General features: G+C 40.0%; 5 protein-coding genes across 11 annotated transcripts; 4 read left to right on the forward strand and 1 right to left on the reverse strand.

Annotated features, from left to right (window-relative positions):
* The first annotated feature begins 986 nt into the window (after positions 1-986).
* On the forward strand, positions 987-4,774 carry rack1 (receptor for activated C kinase 1). The gene is made up of 8 exons (XM_034231169.1): positions 987-1,268; positions 1,749-1,920; positions 2,392-2,539; positions 3,005-3,100; positions 3,538-3,648; positions 3,947-4,087; positions 4,308-4,418; positions 4,662-4,774. Exons 1-8 carry the CDS (start codon positions 1,160-1,162, stop codon positions 4,725-4,727), a joined length of 954 nt encoding a protein of 317 aa, XP_034087060.1. The 5' UTR covers positions 987-1,159; the 3' UTR covers positions 4,728-4,774.
* Positions 4,775-5,390: 616 nt separating this feature from the next.
* nme5 (NME/NM23 family member 5) lies at positions 5,391-7,883 on the forward strand. Its single transcript, XM_034231170.1, has 5 exons — positions 5,391-5,832; positions 6,693-6,898; positions 7,267-7,367; positions 7,461-7,579; positions 7,708-7,883. The coding sequence occupies exons 1-5, from the start codon at positions 5,716-5,718 to the stop codon at positions 7,789-7,791; spliced, it is 627 nt and encodes a 208-aa protein (XP_034087061.1). The 5' UTR covers positions 5,391-5,715; the 3' UTR covers positions 7,792-7,883.
* A 1,278-nt stretch (positions 7,884-9,161) lies between these two features.
* hnrnpaba (heterogeneous nuclear ribonucleoprotein A/Ba) lies at positions 9,162-13,010 on the forward strand. Of its 4 annotated transcripts, XM_034231113.1 has the most exons (9): positions 9,258-9,456; positions 9,893-10,131; positions 10,563-10,731; positions 10,816-10,974; positions 11,062-11,193; positions 11,309-11,432; positions 11,511-11,672; positions 11,782-11,867; positions 12,298-13,010. In XM_034231113.1, the coding sequence occupies exons 2-8, from the start codon at positions 9,908-9,910 to the stop codon at positions 11,850-11,852; spliced, it is 1,041 nt and encodes a 346-aa protein (XP_034087004.1). In that variant the 5' UTR covers positions 9,258-9,456; positions 9,893-9,907; the 3' UTR covers positions 11,853-11,867; positions 12,298-13,010. The 4 variants fall into 4 exon arrangements, with proteins under 4 accessions (XP_034087003.1, XP_034087004.1, XP_034087002.1 ...); XM_034231112.1 differs by having other exon boundaries at positions 9,162-9,404; positions 11,782-13,010; XM_034231111.1 differs by having other exon boundaries at positions 11,782-13,010.
* A 337-nt stretch (positions 13,011-13,347) lies between these two features.
* On the reverse strand, positions 13,348-17,124 carry phykpl (5-phosphohydroxy-L-lysine phospho-lyase). Of its 3 annotated transcripts, XM_034231109.1 has the most exons (13): positions 16,894-16,967; positions 16,658-16,776; positions 16,175-16,334; positions 16,007-16,081; positions 15,834-15,921; positions 15,637-15,753; positions 15,457-15,539; positions 15,149-15,374; positions 14,666-14,820; positions 14,204-14,293; positions 13,958-14,091; positions 13,765-13,810; positions 13,348-13,480 (listed from the first exon to the last, which is right to left on the reverse strand). In XM_034231109.1, the coding sequence occupies exons 1-12, from the start codon at positions 16,950-16,952 to the stop codon at positions 13,788-13,790; spliced, it is 1,329 nt and encodes a 442-aa protein (XP_034087000.1). In that variant the 5' UTR covers positions 16,953-16,967; the 3' UTR covers positions 13,348-13,480; positions 13,765-13,787. The 3 variants fall into 3 exon arrangements, 2 of the variants coding, with proteins under 2 accessions (XP_034087000.1, XP_034087001.1); XR_004570483.1 differs by having other exon boundaries at positions 13,765-14,091; positions 16,894-17,124; XM_034231110.1 differs by having other exon boundaries at positions 13,348-14,091; positions 16,894-17,123.
* Positions 17,125-17,437: 313 nt separating this feature from the next.
* fam53c (family with sequence similarity 53 member C) lies at positions 17,438-23,601 on the forward strand. 2 transcript variants are annotated; one of them, XM_034231106.1, is made up of 5 exons: positions 17,438-17,542; positions 19,716-19,967; positions 20,046-20,106; positions 20,188-21,005; positions 22,155-23,601. In XM_034231106.1, exons 2-5 carry the CDS (start codon positions 19,884-19,886, stop codon positions 22,398-22,400), a joined length of 1,209 nt encoding a protein of 402 aa, XP_034086997.1. In that variant the 5' UTR covers positions 17,438-17,542; positions 19,716-19,883; the 3' UTR covers positions 22,401-23,601. The 2 variants fall into 2 exon arrangements, with proteins under 2 accessions (XP_034086997.1, XP_034086998.1); XM_034231107.1 differs by lacking the exon at positions 17,438-17,542 and adding an exon at positions 17,949-18,166.
* The last annotated feature ends 395 nt before the right edge of the window (positions 23,602-23,996 follow it).

Below are 23,996 nucleotides of genomic sequence, written 5' to 3' on the forward strand. Positions count from 1 at the left end.
GCACCTGGGGACAATCAGGCTGCACCTGGGGAGTCAGAGGGAGAGAGAGAAAGACACACACACACCCACACAAACACTACGGCACGTAACAATAATATATCTAAATGATAAGATCTTACATCAAAATGTTCAGTATAAATTAATACTGAATTCAGAAATAACGAATGCTAAATTCAGAATAATGCAGAAAAAGTATCTATGAAGTTAATCGGATGCATTCTGCTAAAAGCGTTGATCAATCCCAATTTTAAGGTTGCTGTTAAACACTGACACCCTGTGGAAGCATCAAATTCAAACAGCATTTCGGTAATTTATAATATCTCTAGTGGAAAGTTTCCTCTCTAAATGTGTTTCTTAAAACCATAAGGAGGACAGATATTGGTGTGTTACCCATTATGCTAATGAAGCGTCCACTTTTGTCAACAAATTGTATCAAACTAAATACAGTTACACAAATCATTGTCATCTGTCTTCCATTGTAACATTTGAATGAGCTCATTGTTTCTTAAGACTAAATAACATGTGAGGAGGATTGTTTGCAGTTGATGAGGAAGGGAACAATGGAACAAAGGCCTCCATTTAAATTGTTTACAGCATCTCTGAATTTCATGTTTTAGATTTTATCTTAAATAATAGCACGTTTTAAATTGTGCTGCAATGTTTTATGACTATTAAATTGATGGAAAAGGTATAGTCATTAACCCTCATGGGATTGTTATATATTTATATTGCAGACGAATATCAAACTATATAAAGGATATTAAATTGCTTTTGCATTTTAATAGGAATTATTTCCCTAATGGGTTACATTTTGCCACATAAAGCTGGTATCTAACAATGCATTAATAACAAAAATGGTGTGTATGTAAGTGATTTAGGGTATGTAATCGATAATATAAATAAAAAAAGAAACCCGTGTTGTTAAAACGAAAGATAGGTGGAGCTTTCCACTACTTTTTTTGTAGTCATTGTGACCGGAAAAAGTAAAAAGTACACATATCCCAGAATCCTTTGCGCGATTCTCACCCCTCATAGTTTTTGGATCCGGGTCTGAGCTTCCTTTTCCTCTGTGCCCAGATGCGATGAGGACCTAGGTTTTTCTGGACCTCAGAGAAATCCGATTCCATCCTTGTAAAAGGCACCATCGAAACTCGCCAAAATGACCGAGCAGATGACAGTGAGGGGTACCCTTAAGGGGCACAGTGGATGGGTCACCCAGATTGCCACGACGCCCCAGTATCCCGACATGATTCTGTCGGCGTCCCGAGGTGAGGCTCCCCCCGCCAGCTTTGCCAACATGGCTAGGTTAGCATTAGCCAGCAAGTTGACTTACCGCTGTAACGTACGAAAAAGGAAAAAATAACCGTGAGTGACACATGAAAAATACTTGAACAGCCACTAATGCACGCAATGTTCGGGAGCTTTATTTTACCTTAACAATATCGTCTCTACATAGAAATACGCCGGTTAGCCGAACTAGCTAACACCACCTAGCGTCATCTGTAAACCAGCCTACATTTACATCTGCGACACGTGTAATAACACACGCAAATGTCGATACATGCTCAAATGTGTGAATCTTCCAAAACCGGCTCCTAACCTTCGTAGAGTCTGCCAACTGTTGAGTAAATGTTTGACAGCTTGCATTGTAAAGTCATTTGCACAATGCTAACACTTTATGGTAATGTAAATATCAGCTGTTGCACTATGAAAACTGGGTTAAAGTATATCATTTGTTTGTTTTACAGACAAGTCCATCATCATGTGGAAGCTGACCCGTGATGAAACCAACTATGGCATCCCCCAGCGCTCCTTGTTGGGCCACTCTCACTTTGTAAGTGATGTGGTCATCTCCTCAGATGGACAGTTTGCCCTGTCCGGTGCCTGGGATGGCAGCCTTCGCCTGTGGGATCTGACCAAGTGAGTGCAGGGACTGAAACGTGTTTTTGGGGGGTTGATAGTGTTCAACTGCTTACTGTGTCCAGGTGAAAGTTTAACTGGAAAGCAGGTTCCTTTCTGCATGAAATTCTTTGTTTATAACCGTTAAGGAAGCAGAGCTAGTTTACCCCTTTCAAAGCCATGGTAACCAAACCATGTGACAAGGAGATGTATTAAAACTCCTAACTTATGTTGGCGAAGCTTGGCATAAGGAATCACAAGTGCTTTGTGTCAAAATGTTAATTTGAGCTATTGTTCCCATCAATTCATTCCTTTTACTATTCAAATGCATTCAAACCAAAGCTAAGTTGTGTGGACAGCATAAGAACAGTGTTTCATCCCCAGTGATTATAAACATTCACATTTAACTCTGATATCCAATGATTGCATACCTGCAAATATGAGGGGAACAACATTTTTAGTTCTAAGATGTTTGCTGTGATGTTTCCTCAGCGGCAACACCACCCGCCAATTTGTTGGACACACCAAGGATGTGTTGAGCGTAGCCTTTTCTGCGGATAACCGTCAGATTGTGTCTGGCTCCCGGGACAAGACCATCAAGCTGTGGAACACTCTTGGAGTCTGCAAGTACACCATCCAGGTAAACTTTCAGCTCAGTCTTCTTCTATCAGTGAAACTAGATTTCAGTGGATTAGGCTACAAATGAAGGGCCTACTTCTAATTTGAATAAGAAGTTGAAACGATGCAGCCCCTACTAGTTGAAAAGACCAACTGCCCCAACTGTTACTGGCTGTGTGTCGCCACTGGCCACTGTGTCAAGATTTGGGTAATATGTCATCCTTAGTAGCAGTATATGGTCCCTTTATTGAAAGTGACAGTTCAAAGGGCGGTGATGAAACTTCCAATGCCAACTGTATTATTTGATGATAAAGAGGCTGTTTCTGAGCTCTGATCTGGACAAATGTGAAAAGACAAACTGCACTTTCGTTTCCTCAAGTTAATGGGAAAGTGCTGCTCACTCAGTCACAATTTTCTCAACTATCTTTCTTTCTGAAAGAGCCCGGTGTGTGACTGACATTATATTATGCGCCTCTTCTATTTGCAGGATGAGGGCCACTCTGAGTGGGTGTCATGCGTGCGCTTCTCCCCCAACAGCAGCAACCCCATCATTGTCTCCTGCGGCTGGGACAAGATGGTCAAGGTATGTTTCTTTTCTTTTTTTAACAACCCTTGCATTCAAACCAGAGCTAGGTTGTGTGGAGAGATACTTTGCACCTCCGATCTTACAATGAACTACACCATAAGAACAGTGTGTTAGTGTTTCATCCCCAGTGATTATAAACATTCACATTTAACTCTGATATCCAATGATTGCATACCTGCAAATATGAGGGGAACTAGAAACACTAACGCTGAAAGTAGTTGATAAACAGCCAAGTACTTGCCTTAAGTTATCTTGCAACTGTGGTTAAAAACAACAAACCTAGAGTAGTTTGTTGGCTTAATGTTTTGGGAAAAGTGTCATGAATGACCTGACCACCTCTAATGGGAATGCTTTGGTTGAGCAAACTCGGAAATATTTTGATGATCTTTATACTGCCATTGTTGTGATGCAGTCTTTCTATCCTTTGCTCCTAGGTATGGAACCTGGCCAACTGCAAGCTGAAGACCAACCACATCGGCCACACTGGCTTCCTGAACACAGTGACTGTGTCTCCTGATGGCTCCCTGTGCGCATCCGGTGGAAGGGTAAGAAATCTACTTTTCAATTCTAGACTGCCCCAACTTGAGTTCCCACATATCTCGAGCAATTTAAAATCAACTGAAGCACCATTCAGTGCACCTGCCGGTTTCAGCAGTGATGAAAACATCAAAAGTATCTGTTTAACATTGATGATAAAGAGGCTGTTTCTGAGTGTTACCTGCAGGTAAAAAGATCATTGTCTTCATGCTAAAGATAAATATGCAAAACTTAAGCTGTTTAAATATCCTAGTAATCTACAACATTTATAAATATGGTTGTTGTATCTATTATCTTTTCTTGTAGGACGGCCAGGCCATGCTCTGGGACCTGAATGAGGGCAAGCACCTCTACACCCTGGACAGCGGAGACACCATCAACGCCCTCTGCTTCAGCCCCAACCGTTACTGGCTGTGTGCCGCCACTGGCCCCAGTATCAAGATCTGGGTAAAAGATTTCATCCTTAGTAGCAGTATATGGTCCCTTATTAAAAGTGACAGGCGGTGATGAAACTTCCAATGCCAACTGTATTATTTGATGATAAAGAGGCTGTTTCTGAGCTCTATTCTGGACAAATGTGTGCATTGTGTAATTTGATGCATTAACTTCTCTATTGGTTGTTACTTTTGAGCTGTTACTCATTTCTCTTCCTGTTTTTCTTTTCAAGGATCTGGAGGGCAAGATCATTGTGGATGAGCTGAGACAGGAAGTGATCAGCACCAACAGCAAGGCTGAACCCCCACAGTGTACTTGCCTGGCATGGTCTGCTGATGGACAGGTACAACACTCGCTCTGTAGCACCTTTCTGGTACTCGTGTCTATTTGTCTGTTAGTGGCTCTCACTAATAGCAGGTTTTTGTGTTTACTCCCATGTGATTATAACTATTCACTTTTTACTCTGATGTCTCATGAAGACAACCCTGCAATTATGAAGGGAACTTAAAACACATTATTTAAAAAAGTTTTCTAAAGTATTTCAGAATCAATTGGTTTTATTCAATGTTTCCCTTTTTCTTCACAGACCCTGTTTGCTGGTTACACCGACAACCTGATCAGAGTGTGGCAGGTCACAATTGGAACTCGATAAGAACTTTTTGTCGAAGCCACTTTGAATAAAAGACTGTTTGAAAAGAATGTGTGCCATCTTGGTTTCAAAACTTGTCTTTAAATCATTATGCTTAATAAAATAAGATGTTTATTGCCAACAGAACGCTTAAGCTTAAACACAAATACACAATCTGAAGTGTTATCTCGGCTAGACATTTTAAAATTGGCCATTCACGTGCTGAAAATTAGTTCTAGTCTAAGGATGTAAAACTTTATATTTTCGGAAACAGCAGCCCCATGAACTTAAATAATGAATGTAGCATGAAGAAATGTCAAACTAGAACTAATGAATTGTGACTTTCATAAATGCAGTGTATAAAAAAATAAGAGAACACAATCTATTTTTCAAAACTCCTGACTTGCACTTTGCAAATGATCTTAAAATTCAAATATGTATTGGTGTATACTTGCCTAAATAATCTCTTTACTATATTTCAATACTTTGTATACCGTTCGTAGCAAATGATGGCATTTTCTTGCAGTGAATATGGTAGGCCTGTTGTGGTACGCCGGTCAAGCTTGACGTAAAGCCATGTTGTAAATGTAATGTAAGACACCTAATATTTGCTTTTTTGGTAAATGTATCCTACCAAAATAGTTTACCACATGAATACTTGGAGTATTACATATTTACTTGAATGCATAAGGACAATTCATATTGACTAAATTATGCTATTCGGTTTTAGACGAGTTGATTAAACCGCTCGGCTTGCCGTAGGTTAGTGTTGGTATCCTAGCAACCCAAATGCACCACGAACGAAAGGCAAGTGAGATTTTGGTTCTTCTGGACTTTTTAAAAAAATATAAAAATACTTTGGTCAAACAACACCTAATGTTAAATGATACTTCATGTTACTAATATTAAGCAAATTATCGGTAACTCAAGAGTTTAGTTGAAGGGCCTCACGTAAAATATCGTAACTTTATTAGCTAGAGGCTACAGATGTTTGTGTAGCGTCCAGGGGAAGATGGACGATCCTCGAGTCTACGTGGAAAGAACTCTGGCCCTTATAAAACCAGATGCCGTCCGCAAATGTGAGGAGATTGAGGACATTATCCTGAAATCTGGCTTCATTATCCTGCAGGTTGGTAATGTCTCGGAAAATGCATTGGTATACTTACTAGTTCTAATACGAACGTATGTAAACTATGTACAAAACATATTTATTATTTGCCTAGACTTTTTGGTATCAGATACAGTATGTGAAATGAAATTACAGAAAATAATGCAAACGATATTTTAGGACACCAGATCAATATATATTTTGTCCACCAGAGAGCTCCAACAGTGTCCTGCTCTATAGTTCATGGTCACAATTTGTTAACGGGGTGAACTGTAAGTACTCAAGTAGTAGTCTGTTTACTTATTAGGCCTACTCTACTAAAGTCCACGTTTGACACTTGTACTTAGCTCAATTTTATGCTACTTTTTACTCTACTACACCCCAGTAAGAATGTTGTTTTTTACACCACTTAATTATTTTAGCATAGTTACAGTTTAACATAACAAAACAATATATGATATAGTATAAGCGTCTGCACCCAGTTGTTTGCAAAGTATCTGAAATTGGCTTCACATTGATGTACCAAAACACAAATGATCTTAAATATATACACCACACAAACACTTAGGAGTCATCCTACATAATGAGTAGCCTATACTTTGGATAAATAAATACACATTTCTGATTATTATGATCTTTTACTTATTTAACAATGTTTAACACTCAGGACATTTACTTCCCAGTGTTTTTAAACCATGGTATTTGTACTTTTACTTAAGTGGAACTAAGTAGACTCTTTCACCACTGTTTTGAATATTAAATAGCAATATAGAACAGTGAATTATTAGACTATCAACCCTTATTAGGATAAATGCTGTACTCAAAAATCCAAAATCATTTCACATTTCATTGAAGTTTCCAATATTTAAATTATATTGCAGAAGAGGAAGATGCAGCTAAGTCCAGAGCAATGCAGTGACTTCTACGCAGACCAATATGGAAAGCTCTTCTTTCCCAGCTTGACTGCCTTCATGAGCTCTGGTCCGATCATTGCCATGACTCTCGCCCGGCACAATGCCATCGCCCACTGGAGGTCCATCTTAGGGCCTGTCAACAGCACCAAGGCCAGAGAAACTCATCCAGGGTGGTCAGTGTCTGAAATTGCTTTTGATTCTGTCTTGTGTTTTGTTGTAGGCCTATATTCCTTCGATTTTTTTCACATTATTTATATCATGTTTTACAATGGTGACTGAATCACGGCTGACTGAAAAGTGAGATGGACACACTTACCAGGATTGTGATCTTTACCAAAATCATGCTACTGCTTCCAATGTCTGCTTAGAAACAAAGGCTGACACAATTTCATTCATATTCATACATTATTCCTCTTGAGTGTGGGTCATATGACTTGGTAGCATGATTCATGTTTTTAACCTAATGAAGAGGGGTACAGGTTTGCAGTCTTGACAACCCTGGCAGAGATCTTCATATTAATTGTATGTCTTCTCCCTCCAGCCTCCGAGCAATATATGGCTCTTCTGACCTTAAAAATGCTCTCCATGGCAGCGGGTCATTTCATGCAGCTGAAAGAGAGATCAAATTCATGTTTCAAAATTGTAAGTAACACACAACCAGAGAATGTGCTGTGGATGTACAAATGTAGTATTGAACACTTACAATTGTGTATCCCTCATGTTCTCTCTCTTCAGCTGTAATTGAGCCTTTTTCTTCAAAACAAGCCACAGAAGAATACCTGAGCAGCCATGTAAACCCAACTCTGCTACGTGGACTCACTGAGCTCTGCAAGCAGAAGCCACACAGCCCATGTGTAAGTATTCTATAGTCAGTGGCGACATACAGTCAATAATTAGTCACGTATGTATTGCTTTTACTGTGTTGTCTGCTGCTGTTTAACGCCCTGAAACATCTTACTCCATTATTCTCCGTCTTCAACAGATTTGGCTTGCTGACTGGCTGATAAACAACAACCCAAACAAGCCTCAAATATGTGATGGAGCTATTGTGGAAGAAGCCGTATGAGAGTGAAAGAGGGGCACATACATAATTTCCAACAGTTAATTTTTAAACACACTAATCTGTTCAGTACGGGGAAATAAAATGTATTATCCGCACTGATCATTTGTTATTTGTCCTTCTGTAAAGTGGTTTTTTTCTTAACCCTTCTTTTTTTTTAAAGCATGTCACTTTATTCGAAACCTGAAGTCAGCAGGATGAGACAGAAACATCAACAACTAGTCCTCATAATTCAATAAATCAAATATCTCTGCTTTGTGTATTTTTTAACAAAGCACCCACATTTTTGCCAGGGAGATACAAATGTTGTATTTGATTTGGTGTTAATGATGGCACTGAATTTGTGACTTGTGATAAGATGATAACATTAATCAAGTAGAAACGTACGTTCAACATATACAATATGTTCTTGTCCTGCGTTAACCATCAGCTTCATCTCATGCTGATCTTCTGGAACTTTCTCACAAACACAAATGGTAATATTGAAATAGTACTACTGCTTATAAAGAACATATAAAAGCATAAGGTGGTCGAACAAATGTGTTACTGTATGAACAAAGTAGATGACTTTAGTTTTATAATCAGCATTATAGTATGTGTGATGGTTAGCCAACAGATTTATTATGGAAATTCTTTATTCTTTCTTATTTTAGTTATTCAGCAATCAAAGAATATATATTGAAAACAGCTACATTTATAATTGGGACATGGCTTGATGTATACATCAGTCTGTAAATGCGATTTGACCAGGAAATAAGGTCTGCATTATATAACCATGAGGGTGGCTGCCTTTGTATGCTGTTCTATAGTTCATTGTTTAGACTAGAGGGCTGTTGATTGTTTGATAGGTTTGGTCTCTGACAAAGAGAAAAATAAATTGGTGGAGGATATATAAAGTACATTTTCCATTAGAAGACAAGACATGTCACTTAAAGAATAAACTTAGCAAATTCGTGTTTACTGCTAACTTGGTCTTTTTTTCCGTTATTTTGCCCAACCCATGTCATGTTTCACAACTTGTACAGGAGTTACTGTAAGAAGTCACCTTTAGCCTATATGTGTCCATGTTCACAATAAAAGGTATGATGACAGCATTATTGCGTATATAGTATTTCATTAGTGTTCTTTATCTTAAATTAATGTTTATTTCTACAACATCTAAGCTACATTTTGGATATTTTCTTCCACACACCGCCCATTCATTTTCACGACCCTGGATATATCTACTGTTGCATTTGACTACCATTTTCCGGATTCTGAATGATAAGTAGTGCATGTCAATACCATTTTAAGAATATAGCGCTTTGAAACTTTATTCAATACAACAGTAGTTTCAGCGATGCATATTGTTTGAAATGCCGAGAAGTCGATAACTCCCTTTTATCAGACGCAGAAAATGTACTCGGAGTTTCTTCCTGAGTGTTAAAGGCGTGGACATCTTCTATGAAAAGAAAAGGACGTGTATGTTATTGGTACGCGCCTTGAACGACAGCTGGGTTCATCCAATCAGATGGCTTCTCCGCAGAAATTGCTTTTTTTTCTGCCGGTTTTAGGAAACCAACCACGAGTTGTCGTGTGGGAGAATCCATCTTGAAGAGAGCTCTCCGGTTGTGTTACCAGTAAGCTGCTTTTCCTACTTATTTAGCGTTGTTCTTTTCATTATATTGCCACGTAAGTAATCTGATTGTTTTAGTCTTATGATTGTTATTCTGGTGGATGTAGTTTAAATATCTGTAATTAATGGGAAATGTAGGCCTCTTATGCGACTAGCACGGCCTTTGCGTTACGTAACTGCGAATTTGAGTTGTACAGTCCAGGCTTGCTTTATCGGCACGAAGCAGATGGTTACACTATTTCTAATCTTTAGTTGTATTAGTGTCCATGCTGTCGGATTACTTTGTTGTGCAAGTAATCGTTACTATGTTGCCATTTTCTGGCGCTCTGCAACAATTGCGAGTCTTCATGAATGTATGAAACGCGATCGTGCCGGCCAAAATGGTGGGAAATGCATGCATTGGCACCATGTAAATGGCGAGGCATGTACGGCATTTGGGATTATATAATCACCGTGATTTAGTGTAACTTGATGCATTTTTTTTGGCTTTAGGTATTGTATTGCAAAATGTCTGAGATAGAGCAGCAGTATATGGAAACATCGGAAAACGGACACGAAGTCGAAGATGATTTTAACGGAGCGGAAACCACCGAGGAAGGTAACGAAGAGAGCGCTGTGAATGACTGCGGAGAGGAGGCAGAGGGCGCAGGGCCCGACGCCGACGGGAATTCACAAAACGGTGGCACAGAGGGCGGCCAAATCGACGCCAGCAAAGGCGAGGAGGATGCAGGGTGAGTTGAAAAACAGTATGTCGTGAATATTTTGTGAAACCGACATTTATAATAAGCTTTCATGGTTTAGTCATGTTTCTTTGTTCAACCGGCCTTTGTTGGCGCCATATGCAGAGCGGAGGGGGGGATGGGCGCTCCAGCAGGGATCAAATCTAGCATGCATTGGCTCTAATGAAGCTATTGATATGTGGCATCTGATTTGTTTTTTCCGAACGATTTTCACTAAATTGAATTAATGATGTAAATTGACTGAGCTACAGCAGCTGTAGCCTTCTTTCCCATGTCATTGGGTCAACAGATGTTCTGGAACAGTGTGTACATTTATACCCCCCTTCGTGCCCAACACCACCCCCTCTGCCATATATAAAGTTGCAGTAACATGGCTGCCTGTAATGCTTAACATGTCCCTTTCTGCCCCCCTCTGTGTTCAGGAAAATGTTTGTTGGAGGTCTCAGCTGGGAAACGAGCAAGAAGGATCTTAAAGATTACTTCACTAAATTTGGTGAGGTGACAGACTGCACCATAAAGATGGACCAGCAGACAGGCCGGTCAAGAGGATTCGGCTTCATTCTCTTTAAAGAAGCAGCCAGTGTAGAAAAGGTGAGTGAGAAAGCAATAAACCCGAAAGTGACTTTATGGTTACAAAAGAGACACTTTGTTTTAATATAGAGTTGGGTTTTTTAGGTTCTTGAACAGAAGGAGCACAGGCTAGATGGCCGAGTGATCGACCCCAAGAAGGCCATGGCCATGAAGAAGGATCCAGTCAAGAAAATCTTTGTTGGAGGCCTTAACCCTGACACGGCTAAGGAAGTCATTCAGGAGTACTTTGGGACCTTCGGAGAGGTACGGTATTCAAAGGAATTTCAATTTATTAGGAACTCGAATGCTTACGATATTGGCTGCTTCAAAGTCTGTTTTCCTGTTGTGTAGGTTGAAACCATTGAGCTTCCACAAGATCCAAAGACAGAAAAGAGGAGGGGATTCGTATTCATCACATATAAAGATGAGATTCCCGTCAAGAAGGTTATGGAGAAGAAATACCACAACGTCGGTGGAAGCAAGGTAATGGCATACCACACATTCTGCACACATGTGAAATGGGGTCTGGTGTTTCGGGGTATAAAAATCAAAGGCAAAATCACACTGCAATGTAATGTGCTCTTGTGTGGTGTTCCAGTGTGAAATTAAAATAGCCCAGCCCAAAGAAGTCTACCAGCAGCAGCAGTATGGTGCTCGTGCATACGGTGGTGGTGGTGGAGGAGGAGGAGGAGGAGGAGGACGCGGCGGCAGGGGCCGTGGAGGTAAGAACCCTATTTGTATACTTTAAATGCAAAGTAACTTGTTGGGTCATGACAAAGCCCTCACCTGTGTCTTTTTAGGTCAGGGACAGAACTGGAATCAAGGTTACAACAACTACTGGAACCAGGGATACAACCAGAACTACGGCGGATATGGACAGCAAGGCTATGGCGGATATGGCGGCTACGGCAACTATGACTACTCTACTGGTTATTACGGCTATGGGGGTGGCTACGATTACAGTAAGCGATAAGTGCCCCCCGGGAACGAAAAAAGAATGAGAGAAACTTTATTTTCTTGGTCCTCCTTGTTGTACAGAAGAACTCAGTCCCTTTTTCTCTTGTCCTCCAGACCAGGGCAATACAAGCTATGGGAAAACTCCAAGACGTGGAGGCCACCAGAGTAGCTACAAGCCATACTGATCACACGTAGTGCAGGTATGCATTTTTGCATCATCCGTGGTAGTATGAGAACATAGCTGTAACCATTGGTGCCTTTTTGACCCCAAAGATCTCCATCTACTCTAAATCCATTCAAGCATTGTGGTGGGGTTAGGGTAGACTGTGTTGTGGGGTCTGTTACCATTAAAGATGGATTCATTCCACCTGTCAGCCATCTTAAGATGCATCTCTACTACTTGATCACTAAGGGTTGAGTTGGTGGTGGTTGAGAACAGGAATAAGGACCGTCACCTTTCACCAGGGTGCTAGGTGTAATAGCTAGCGGTCGTGCCCCCTCCCCCCCAAAGTGTGTCTGTCCATTCACTGACCTGTCAAAACTCATTCATGCACCTGTCTGTCTTTGTGTAACTGCATGCCATATTTGGTTTATTCTCAGTAACGTTAAGCACCGTGTTTTTCTCTTAAGGTCTAAAGTAAATAAGAAAGAGATCCATGGTCTGACCACAACCAACATGGGCTCTGGCTTTTCCTTTGGAGTTGGCAGAAATTTGGACTCATGCTCCATTTGTACAGATCAAGTGAGGAACTGGGAAGCAAATGTCACTTTTCCACTTTTTATTTTATATTGTTTTGTGTCCATTTACATTTCCAGTGATGGAAGTGTTATTTTTACTGTACTTTTGGTACCTTTTTGAATCTAATGTATTGTATGGTTGTATTTTTACATGTCTACTGGATTTGCAGATGAGCAGGAGCAAGAGCTTTTAAAGCTCACAAATAAAACAAAATTGTTTTTCTTTCTTTTTTTTTCTTTTGGTGTTTCTAGATCTTTAGTTATTTTTTCCCATGCTGAATGTTGGATGCAAGTTGCATGGCTTCAGATGTGGGATGAGGCAAAAATAAGGGATTTAAACTAATCAAAGGGTTCATTGTAAGAGTGTCAAGTGAATGTTTTCAGATGGTCTAGTAGACGAAGACAACCAGCATCTTTTTTCTTTTGGCTTTTATGGAGATTCTTCCCCCATCATGTCTGCAATTTTAAGTGGCTTTACTAGTGTTATTCAACTGAACGCAAGCCTGTTAATGTAAGAGGGTACTCCCTCTCTCACTGGATACTCATTCCTCTAGTGTATTGGGCAAATTGGTAGAAATAAACTTTTGGTTTATATTACACATGGATCCTTTTGTTATTATTTGTAAAGTTAATGTTAAATGTTTTGTACTGTTAAATGGCTTGTTTTGTCTTGGGTAATGTTAACATCTCTACGGATGCCTCTTTGGAAAGATGTGGGAGAGAGCTTCACTACCTGCAGCAAACTGGCTGGTTAATTCCCACTCCACTTTATGTAAAACTGCAGTACTTTAGCATTTTATAAATGTGAACAGAAGTTAATGATAGTGATCTGGTAAGTGCTTATCTCAACCATATGTATTGAGAACATGTTGCTGATCAGTATTGCTAACTGGGACTGATATTTTAAATATCGCAATTGTTGATAGAACAAATTAGTCAGGATTGGGGTGAAAACCTTTTATTAGTTAATTGTTGCCAGACGGGCTAACAGTTCAGCTGGCATCCCTTTTAAATTTGGTAGTTTTCATCTCGGTTGACTGAAGTGATGCCGATGCCTTAAAAAGGCACTGAACATCTGGGGGGAGAAAAAGGGAAACAAATATGAACTATAATACACTTTCCTGGCTCTAGATACCATTTAAATGACTGTCCCACTTTGATTTGTCATATTGCTAAGCTTTGACACTTAAATGTAAACATTTTTCAGTGTTAAAAGGGAAAACGGCAACATGTTCTAAGTGAAGTGAATGAACTTGTTCTGGAAGTATAGACATTCACATCTCTACCTCTGAATGTTATGAATGTGACCATCTGACAATGTCTGATGCAATTAAAAGTTTTTCTACAGGTTTAACAAACCATAGATGTCTTCCTTTTGCAGTTTAAATGTCACTGGCTTCCATGTCTGTGAGAACAAAACAAATTGAAGAGGTTATACAACATTTAAATAAAAGTTTGGTCTTTAGAGTTCTTTAAAATTAGTGAAAACAACAAATATAGGCAAACAATCCTGTAGTAACGAGTGTAGACAAAATATGATAGTGTAACCAACCTGTGAGGATGCGGTCAATACATTTTACTGTCAGTTCTGCATCATCCATACTGAAACACATTGGTGGTTTGAACTTAATGACACTTTCCCAGGGACCATCTGTACTGACACAGATATTATCCTCCTCTTTTAACCTAATAGAGAAGGGACATCATTAATGACTGCTCAGCCCAGACTGTATAGAAGGAAGAACAAGTTGTTTAACATTATAAACATTGATTGCTTTATTGCACTCAAGTGTTGTACCTCTTCACCACCAACGCTGCTGTTTCTGTGGCAGGAGTCCTCTGCTCTCTGTCTGTAACCAGCTCTAGACCCACGAACAGCCCCACACCTCTGTTAAAATAAATACATATTTATTTTTATTGATTTGACAGGTGGGGGGTTGACACTTGGGAACCCATGATTGTCGTCATTTGTGACCCTTCTCATCATTAAACCATGTGATGTCCCATTTAGGTCCCTGGACAATAACCTTATATAAACGAGAGATACATTAAATATCATTTTTTACAAGGAAGCTCAAAGCTTTCAACAGATATATGTTCAGATTAAGTTACAGCTGTCATTTTTCACAGCCTTCAATTGTTCCTTGAATTTTAATGAAAGGAGTCCAGATTCCCACAATTGACCATATAGGCTGGAGGAATAATTGATGTTTTGTTTGTAGTTTGAAGAACATGAGTGCAGTAGTCATCAGATCCTTACCTGACATCTCCAATTATTTGATGTCGTGGTTGTAGCTTTATAAGCAAATCTTTGAGATGTGCTCCCACCCTGGTGGCATTTCCTTTTAGGTCCTCTTCCTCTATCACATCAAGTACTGCCAGGCCAATTGCACAGGACACTGGATTCCCTCCGAACTGCATGAAGTTAGAACCAAAACAAATATTTGAATCTTGATATATGCATGCTAAACAAAAGGAAGCTCAAACCGATTTCTAAAGTACCATTTTTATTTTGTTTAAAAACAGATTGACTTGTAAACAACAGTCCTCAAGCAGTAGTCAGTGATGAACATAGCTGCCAAGAGTTAAGAGACTTATAACATTATAATAAAAATGTCTTGATATTTATATATCATTTTAGTTATTAAAATGCATCCTGGCAGCATACAGTTGGAAAAAAACTAAATAAAACTTTAAGATAAATGTATTCGTATATTATTGTGTTGACTAAGTGCATATTCACCGTATTGAAGTACTCCACTCCGTTGGCTGTGAAAGCTCCAGCTATCTCTTCAGTGGTTGCCACACATGCCAGGGGATGCCCATTGCCCATTGGTTTACCCATGGTCACTATGTCGGGACAAAAACCCTGCCCCTGCAGCTGGAAAGCCCAGAAGTGACTTCCCACACGTCCAAAGCCTGTCTGCACCTCGTCTGCCACAAACACTCCACCAGCTGATCGCACATATCTGTAGGAAATCCACTGTGTCACTTCTATCGTACATGTGGCTGAGAAAAACTGAAAATAAAAAAAGAGTGAACACCACTCACTCTGCAACTTTAGTGGAGTATCCTTGGGGTAAGATTATTTGTCCTCCAACACTTGGCAATGACTCAGCAAAGAAGGCCGAGATCTATTGGGAACATGTATATAAATGTCATGCATAGGTCATGATTATCTGCATAACAAAAAGTGTTATTAAGGCTGCACGAAAATGTGTTAAAATGTACCTTACGGCCATCCCTGTGCACCTCCTCTATTAGGTATTTTACTGTATCAGCGTATGCTTGGCCGGGGTTGGGGTGATCCTCTCTGTAAAGGCCTCTGTAGGTGTCTGGTAAGGGTGCCTAGGAGGATTAAACACATTGTTTAAGCTATCCACTGTTGGTCAGCAGTTTTTTGTAATGATGGTCATAAATGTACACACCACATGAACCCATTCTTTTTGTCCTGCCAGTTTCCGGAACTTGTAAGGACTAATATCGATGAGGGACATTAGATGCCCATGGTATGCACTGGTATAAAAAGAGAGTTCATTTGTAATTGGTAAACAAGTGTTCAGTCAGAGGGTGAATGTGGGATAGAACTGAATAAACTTACTGGTCAAGCACAATTACATCCTCATGTTGGGTGTACTGATGTGCTAAGCGTAGGGCAAGATCATTGGCCTCTGAACTGTCAGCAGAACAGATATGTTAACTAACTGATATATAACTGATATGTTACTTAAGAAATACCAATTTGTCCGAGTTGGAGGTTATTACTTACCCGGAGTTAACAAAGTAGAACACACACAGTTTCTCAGGCAGGGTGGCAGCCAGGCGGTCGGCATACATCACTATGTTGTCGTGCAGGAATCGAGCATTTGTGTTCAGGAGGTCCATTTGTGCTGATGCAGCTTTTGTAATGCTTGGGTGACAATGGCCCACTAAAATAAGACAATAGGATATTACAAAAAAAACGTTATTAATCCAGAGGGAATTATTGTGCTAAGTAGTAAAAGCACTACACAGTTCTTACTTACAACAAAACATAAAAGAACAACAATAAAAGTAAAGCACATTTGGTAAAAGAAAGAAACTAAAAACTTAAGTTGAAAGTAATATTTCCACCCAATGTTGAAGAGATAAGCTACAATACAAAAGGACACAGTGTATTTGACTAATGCTTTAAGTAGACACACAAGAGTGTCGTGTGCTGTGTTTTGTGAAGGCAATTAATGGACTATGCATTGAATAATAATCGTTTTACCATGTTGAACGTTGCTGATGCAGTCCAGATAGCGCTTGCCATTTTCATCGAATATAAATTGACCTCTTGCTTTTACTATTTTCACAGGGTCTTCTGAATAGAATAGTCTGCATGACTGCCTGTAATCGAAGAAAAAAGGACGTGTCAGTAACTTTCTTGCACGCAATGCTTAGCAGCACACCCTGATTTGCTGGCATATGTCAGCCAGAAAGAACAACAGTTTGACTTTGACCTACCCGATTAACTTCTTCCGCAGAACGAGAGTTTCCTCTTTCCTGAGTTTTTCTAGTGCCATATTCTCTGTAGGTTCACTCTGTGAGTCAAAGACTCATCAGGCAATGGACATACAGCTTTGCATTAGCCGTTAACTAGAGCAGTGTCGTAGTTATGGATTTTTTTATCAGAAGTCCTTACCACGCATGCGTCCATAGTAGAATTGTATTTACCACACTAAGCATTCCAACGTGTATGTGTCGAAATGATGTGTAGGCTTTATTACATATGTTGGTTGTGTATAAATATATATTTATCAGAAACAAACATTTATTTTCTCGCTAAAACATTGTTTGGTCAGTTTTTTAAGCTGTCACTTTATTTAGAGGGGCCCAACTGTGTGGGTCTCTCAACCGGAAAGGGACTCACACATTAAATGCAATGTGTTGCTAAAAATGTAGTTACGGTTTTGAACACCTGACAAAACTATCATTTTGAAAAAGTAAGCGTTATATGACAATTGCTGAGTTTCCTAGAAGGATGTCTTTCAAATCAGTGTATTAAAAATACCTCTGCATTGGTACGGTCCAGCCGCTATAAATACTCTGCTAAACGTCTCTCTATCCGGTGCACTGTGTGCAGCTTCGGTTGCTAAGGAACCACTGAACGCAGGTAATACATCAGGACAGCTGTAGCATGCTAGCTGAAAACAGACTGCGTAACCAAGCTAATGCTAGAACGTATTTACTTGTACACCATCGACACAACCGCTTGATGTATAATCACCCCTTGTTATGGTATATTCAAACGAATCATCGCTAGATTCGTGTATAATGATAAGCGATGAGCTTGTCGCAGACCGAATGCACTAACACTAGTAACGTTTGTTATCAGCTAGCTAACAGCTAACACTTATAGTGTTGCACGGGCTGCATCGTGTTGCTGAGCTAGCTTACTATCTGCTCACCAGCATAAGTCGTTATCAGATTTAGCCAGTAAATATATCCAAGTCCTACATTGTCAATGACAAACAGTTGTCCTACAGCTAATGTTGTGAACAAAGTGATAGCCAATTAAAAGCCTAACATAATCGTTGTGATTTGTAGACAGGCAAGCTGCGAAACACTGTCTTAAACTTATGTGTTCGTTTGCAAATGAGTAAAGACAGAACATGTCTATAGGCCCAGACCCCTAAATTAACCTTACCTAGAGTCTTATTAATAGTGTGTTGTGATAGGTGTGTGTATAACTAGTCGTCGTCTTTGGAATATAATATATCATTATTTATGAGCAACGGTAAGTGTGTTACCAATATTGTAAAGTGATGTTAAAGATTTAAATCAGCGGGTGATTGACAGCAATGGACTTATCCGTGTATGAGCAAAATGAGTGTGTAGGGTGCTTTTTAACAGTAGTAGCTGCTACATGATGATGTTTAGCCTGTGTGCCCTGTGCAGGCGAAGTAGCATGTCTTCTGGCATGTGGAACTAGGTTAGCATAGTAGCACTATGTTTGCCACAAGGAGAAAGGCCCTGGAGGCCACATCTAACTGCCAACAGCAAGTGCTGCAACTAAGTCTCTTCAATGAGTTTGACGTTTTATTTCAGATTAACAACTCATCTTTTTAAAGTTGATATTGTTAAATATTATGTTTCATCATGTGTCGGGTTTGGATGTCAGCATTAGCTTTGGTCAACATTATTGGTGCTTTGAACTTTCAAAGAGCAGTGCAAAGGCATAAAGGCCATGTTACATTTTAATACAGCGCATACAAGTTTAGATTTTTGCTTTCTCTTTTAGTTTCATTTTGATATGTACATTTTTGTGCCTGGCGCAGATCTGCTGTGATGTTTGTAGATTGAGTAACCATTAGAGCCTAAAGGCTACATATGTGCTATTTGGATGGGAAAGTACATGTCAAAAGACTATGTGATTTGAAATGGACACACAGGCTATCTTGTTGCCCTTTACCTCCTTGGTACATCACACTGTTGCTTTGCCTTGGTAATATAAGCCATTGAGACCTGTTCACTGTTCTTTTGTCCCCCCTGCAAAGATATTATGGCATTCTCTCAAACCCTATCCCCATTCATTTTTCACACACTTCCCCCACCCCATCCCTTTTATTTCTCCTCTTTCCATCCCCCTTTCCTCCTACTTCACAATAATTGTTATTTGTGTTTTATTAAACCCAACTGACTTTGAATGCCATTGTATTTCCCCACTGGTTTTAACTTTGGGCATCCTAGTCTATGTCTGTAGTCCCTATCATAGCCAACCATATTCACTCTGCCTAAGGGAATGTGAAGTGTTTCTTTGTCCTGGGTCTCCTCATGTCCACGAGTGTTCTCTCTGCCTTTGAACATAAATCAATCAATGTTTATTTATATAGCCCAATATCACAAATGTTACATTTGTCTCAGTGGTCTTCACAGTTTGTACAGAATATCAGTATGACAATACGAAACCCTCTGTCCTTTGACCCTCACATCGTACAAGGAAACACTTCCAGAGAAAACCCACAGTTAAACTTCTGACTCGTGTGATTTAGGCAGCATGTATATCCCAGGCTGGATCTTGTAAAGAAATATCTGGTCATTACTTTGAACACATTGTTTCAGGTGTTCTGGTTTTCTACATCTGGTATATTCTGTACTAGCACAGTTATAACATGTTGGGGGAAAGTCCACATTAGCAGATTTTGCACTCTTCTGAGGCATGATTAATCTGTCATGCAATTGATATGCTACTGTTCAACAAAGTGCTGTCTTTGCAATGTGTTTGACCAGTTTCAGTTAATCATTGACATCATTTTATAAGGATCCCTTCTCATTTGTCCCTCTAGGTGGCATTAAAATGACGGTGGCACAGTGAGAAAGCTGGTCAGTCTGGCTGGTTGAGGTGTGGAGGGGACACCACAAACCACGCCAGCATCCTGACGCATACGATTTCCACTGCCCTCAGTCAATCTCCTTATAATCTCCATGTCTATCCCTGGATTGTAGCTACAAATATGGTAACGCTTATCACAGAGCAGCTCCGTAAGCAGAGTTTGGAAGAGCCTTATTACAAGGCTTTCTCATTCAATGTGAATGTGGTAAGTTTGATACAAAAAGTACCTTTTTTCATTAATGCACTTTTGAGTTTTAGTATTTAAGTTATATTTCTGTTTCAGTCACTACCTGCAGTGGGCTCCAGTCCCACTGTCTCCTGGAGTGCTTGTAGATCCTCCCAAGGCAAGTTCATTGAATTAAGTGCAATATTATGAACCTGTTGATGAGGAAAATTGCCTCATGGCTATATTTTGACATTTTCAGAAATCGGCTCTGCTACACAACTATCCTCCAAAGCCAACTCTCTGGATGATTCCTGTGGACTAGACTCCGGAGAACTTCTCCAGAGACCAGAGGTTTCTTTTACAGACAAAGCTTTCCAAAGCTCACCACCACCCCCACCACCACCTCCAAAACGCCACTGCCGGTCCCTGTCTGTTCCAGAGGACCTGTCGCGGTGTCGTTCCACCTGGCATCCTAGAGCATCCAAGGTTTGGACCCCAGTCAATCGTGGCTGCCAATGCGGAGGAGCAAATAGTTCAAGCTCTGGAGCCAGCTCTTTGCCACTTTGTGGTCCCAGTCCTTCTTTCCCCTCTTCCTCCCTACACTCATCTTCTAGCCCTACCTTCTTTAGCTTATCACTGTCCTCTGACTCCCCACTACCATGGAGCTTCTCATGGGACCCCTGTGACAAACTGAAAGGAGCCTGTTCTGCCTCCTTTGTTACTCCTTCCTCCTGCTCCTCCTCACCGGCCCCTCTGGTTTCTCACTCAGTGCTGCAGCGCCGCTTCTCTCTCTCCCCTGTGCACATTCTGGATGCCTCGGTGGTGCTCCTGCCCCCCCAGCCCTTTCCTGCTTCTGCTCTGACATATGGCTGTTCTGGCATAGAACACCCAGCCCTCTCTCCATCTCCCACTTCAGCCTGCAGCACACCCTCCTCCTCTAGGCGCGACCTACACCCAGCTCTGCCACGATGCCACTCACAGCCCTGCGACATGCGGAAACCTCGCTTGAAGAGGCGCCATGACCCAGATGTTCTGCCCTGCCCCAGGCCAGGCCTTGACTTCAGCAAGATGACACAGGTGAGCAAAGATTCTAATGGGCTGTCAAGGTAGGTCGTTTGGTTAATATTCTCATATTGATAGACTTAGTGAATGGAGTAGGGAAGATACAGTATCATGGGGCATTGGTTCCCTTGTGCCTATGTTGGGCCTCCAGATCTGTTTTCATAAATCTTTCTTGATCTCATCATTGCAGTTGGGATGGGTTTTTTGGTGCAGGCAATTTGACCGAATCTGTGAGAAAATGAACTTCACGAGTGTCTTAAAGTGCACCGATCATGCTATTTTTAGGCAATAGCATAGGTCTCAGATATATAAAAAAGGAGGGGGCTGATCTCATGCGGGACCCGGCAGCTACTGTCTAAACTAAATACTGCAGTGATGAAATGCCATATCATGGATTATCAAGGATTATTTTGGAAACAGTATGGAGCTCAAAGGCTTTCTCTCTTGCCGGTTATACCACAAGGTGAGTTCCGTTTTTTAATATCCAGCTTCTTCACACACATGCTCTCCAGTACAGGTTAGCTCTGAGGGTTGGCGATGCTAATGTAAACACCGACCATATTACGTCCAAAACAGTCGGGCATTGTTTCTGATAGTGCCGTGGGTCAACATTTCCGATATTACGTCATATCGGACCCAAATCTGGATCAGCTCCATTGTACCCCCGTTTTTAGAGATTTGGGTACGGAGGAAAAGAGAGGATTTTTATTTTTCTGACGCTGCGTGAGTTCCCTGACGCACCGGGGACACATATTTATGTATAAAAGACATCAAAAAGTGCATTTTTCATGATCACAACTTAAAGGGGACCTATCACCACCACACCGACTGAACACAGTTCCAGCCTGACTTTAACCCATGCTTTAAATCTTTAAATGCAGACTTCCTTTGACAATGTGGACATTTATTTTTCTATTTCTATATTACATCCCATCCCCAAGGTGAACCACCCTATACATATAAAGTAGGTTAGCTACAAAAAAGAACAGTATATTGACTTGCTGGCCCTCCTAGATCTCCTAGTACAAGGTTTAAACAATTGTCAATTCACCAAAGAACAATTGGATAACAGTTAAAAATATAATAACATTATAGACTAAGAAAGTGCTTGAGTCTGATGAATTGTGACTTGATAATTATGAAACTTATTTCTCCTGTTTTTAGATTGGTAATCACAAGAACCCAGTTTGTGGTACTGGTGGCTGCATAGTTCCAGTGTCTTCCCATGCAGAGCAGCGCTCATCCTTCTCCTCTGCAGAGTTCCTGGGACGAGCCAGCATTGGGCCACTGAGTGAAAGTGAAGAAGAGGAAGAAGATGAACGAAAAAGGACTTCAATAGATGAAGGGCAAAATATGTTTTTTGAAAGAGACTGCACAGAACTGGACTTGACCCTCATAGAAGAAAACTGACCACTCCTTGATGCTCTGAGTGTGATTAATGCATTCATAACTATATAAAGCACACCTGTAGGCTTTGTGTGCCCTTCTGGCAGAGTCTTTGAACCTGCTGCTGTCTTAAAACATATGTCGAGAGTTCATAATCAACAACCAAGAAATTAGAAGCTAATATCAAATTACAATGTCATGATTGTAACACTTGAGCTAGTACATGATTCAAGATTTCCCAACAATGTCACAGTGCCTGCCTATTTGAAATGTGCATGAGCAAATAAGATAATTTTCATGTACACAGAATTTTGGCAAATATTTCATATTGAAAAGTGTTAATTGATGTTATCCATTGCATCTTGACATCCTCATCAAAGAATACTGGAGAAGGCAAAATGTGCTAACATTATTCTCACAAGTTATTCAAATGCACATCAAAAGTCAATACAATAATGGATTAGAGGTAAGCACACTCAGATACTGGTGAAGTCTACATTTGTATTTGGGTCTCTTCATTTGGATTGGAAGCTTGATCTGTGGAAGGTGCACACATGTCCACATAATATTTGGTTTCCCGAAACAACATAATACCAATGCTGGTCTATATAAATGCTCATGTATGTTTATTAGGATACATTCCTTGTTCACTGCTGTTCCCTCGCAGACACTAAAGATACGTTTACTTTTACTGCTGTTCTGTCATTGATTAAGCTTGTTCTTATTGAGTAACTCTACATCATCAAAGGGAAAAGGTTCCTAATATAACACAAAGGATAACTCCATTTAATATTTTCTTTTTGGAGTTCTCCTAATTGCTTTAAACAGATATGCTCAACAATAATACTGTAAACTGACCATGCCTTAAGCTTAAAATACAGTTTTCTTGGTGCTTCTTTTTTTTTTACAGCCAGACATTTTTGCAATCTCTATTTGCACTGATTCAGATTTTGAACAGGTGGCACAAGCACTATAATAGTCAATTTTAATAGCTGAATCTTTGCTGCAACTGGACTCCGTTGGGCACAATGTAAAGTACTGTACAATGATTAGTGAGAACACAGCAAGGCAATTCTGAGTGTATGCAACAAAGGTGGTGTTGAAGCAGATGATTTGGTGGCCTTTCAGAGATGATTTTTCATGTGTTTTCAGATGGAGATACTCCTGTTGCACAATTTATGTACAAATAAAATTTAATAGAGAATGATATTTTTTTCTCCAAAAAGTGCCTTGTCTTCCATTCACCACTAAGTTAGTCAGAAGTATCGGGGGAAGTTAGTTCAGAGGATTATTGTGACACCTAGTGGCTAAATTCAGAATACACTTGATTTGTTTGAAAGTTTAATCAATTTAGATTTTTCAAACTGCAGATATGAATGCTTATCTTGAAGTTCAGTTTCGAGTGGAACAAATAAAGGTTGAACAAAAAAATCTGAATAATGTTAAAGAGTGTAACAATAACTTATTTAAAAACGATTACATGGTTGGAACTTTGAAAATCAAGAGCAGGAAAAGTTCAACTTTAGCCAGAAAGTTGTTGGTATAGTTTTGTAAACAAGCATTTATTATTCTTGAGTCGTAATATTATGCATGCCGATCCGCCGTGTAAGGTGAGGGCGC

Source organism: Gymnodraco acuticeps, unplaced genomic scaffold, assembly GCF_902827175.1.
Source record: "Gymnodraco acuticeps unplaced genomic scaffold, fGymAcu1.1, whole genome shotgun sequence".
Lineage (NCBI taxonomy): Eukaryota > Metazoa > Chordata > Actinopteri > Perciformes > Bathydraconidae > Gymnodraco > Gymnodraco acuticeps.

Bases quoted from the DNA above. Each gene is read 5' to 3' on its own strand.
- rack1 (XM_034231169.1), top strand. From the start codon at position 1,160: ATGACCGAGCAGATGACAGTGAGGGGTACCCTTAAGGGGCACAGTGGA. The intron at 1,269-1,748 runs GTGAGGCTCCCC...TTTGTTTTACAG, and splicing joins GATTCTGTCGGCGTCCCGAG to ACAAGTCCATCATCATGTGG. The intron at 2,540-3,004 runs GTAAACTTTCAG...TTCTATTTGCAG, and splicing joins TCTGCAAGTACACCATCCAG to GATGAGGGCCACTCTGAGTG.
- nme5 (XM_034231170.1), top strand. From the start codon at position 5,716: ATGGACGATCCTCGAGTCTACGTGGAAAGAACTCTGGCCCTTATAAAA. The intron at 6,899-7,266 runs GTCAGTGTCTGA...TTCTCCCTCCAG, and splicing joins AGAGAAACTCATCCAGGGTG to CCTCCGAGCAATATATGGCT. The intron at 7,368-7,460 runs GTAAGTAACACA...CTCTCTCTTCAG, and splicing joins CAAATTCATGTTTCAAAATT to CTGTAATTGAGCCTTTTTCT.
- hnrnpaba (XM_034231112.1), top strand. From the start codon at position 9,908: ATGTCTGAGATAGAGCAGCAGTATATGGAAACATCGGAAAACGGACAC. The intron at 10,975-11,061 runs GTACGGTATTCA...CCTGTTGTGTAG, and splicing joins ACTTTGGGACCTTCGGAGAG to GTTGAAACCATTGAGCTTCC. The intron at 11,194-11,308 runs GTAATGGCATAC...GTGGTGTTCCAG, and splicing joins ACAACGTCGGTGGAAGCAAG to TGTGAAATTAAAATAGCCCA.
- phykpl (XM_034231110.1), bottom strand. From the start codon at position 16,952: ATGGCACTAGAAAAACTCAGGAAAGAGGAAACTCTCGTTCTGCGGAAG. The intron at 16,777-16,893 runs GTAGGTCAAAGT...CTTCGATTACAG, and splicing joins CTGCGGAAGAAGTTAATCGG to GCAGTCATGCAGACTATTCT. The intron at 14,294-14,665 runs GTAAGGATCTGA...TTATTTTAACAG, and splicing joins CAAATAATTGGAGATGTCAG to AGGTGTGGGGCTGTTCGTGG.
- fam53c (XM_034231106.1), top strand. From the start codon at position 19,884: ATGGTAACGCTTATCACAGAGCAGCTCCGTAAGCAGAGTTTGGAAGAG. The intron at 20,107-20,187 runs GCAAGTTCATTG...TGACATTTTCAG, and splicing joins TGCTTGTAGATCCTCCCAAG to AAATCGGCTCTGCTACACAA. The intron at 21,006-22,154 runs GTGAGCAAAGAT...TCCTGTTTTTAG, and splicing joins ACTTCAGCAAGATGACACAG to ATTGGTAATCACAAGAACCC.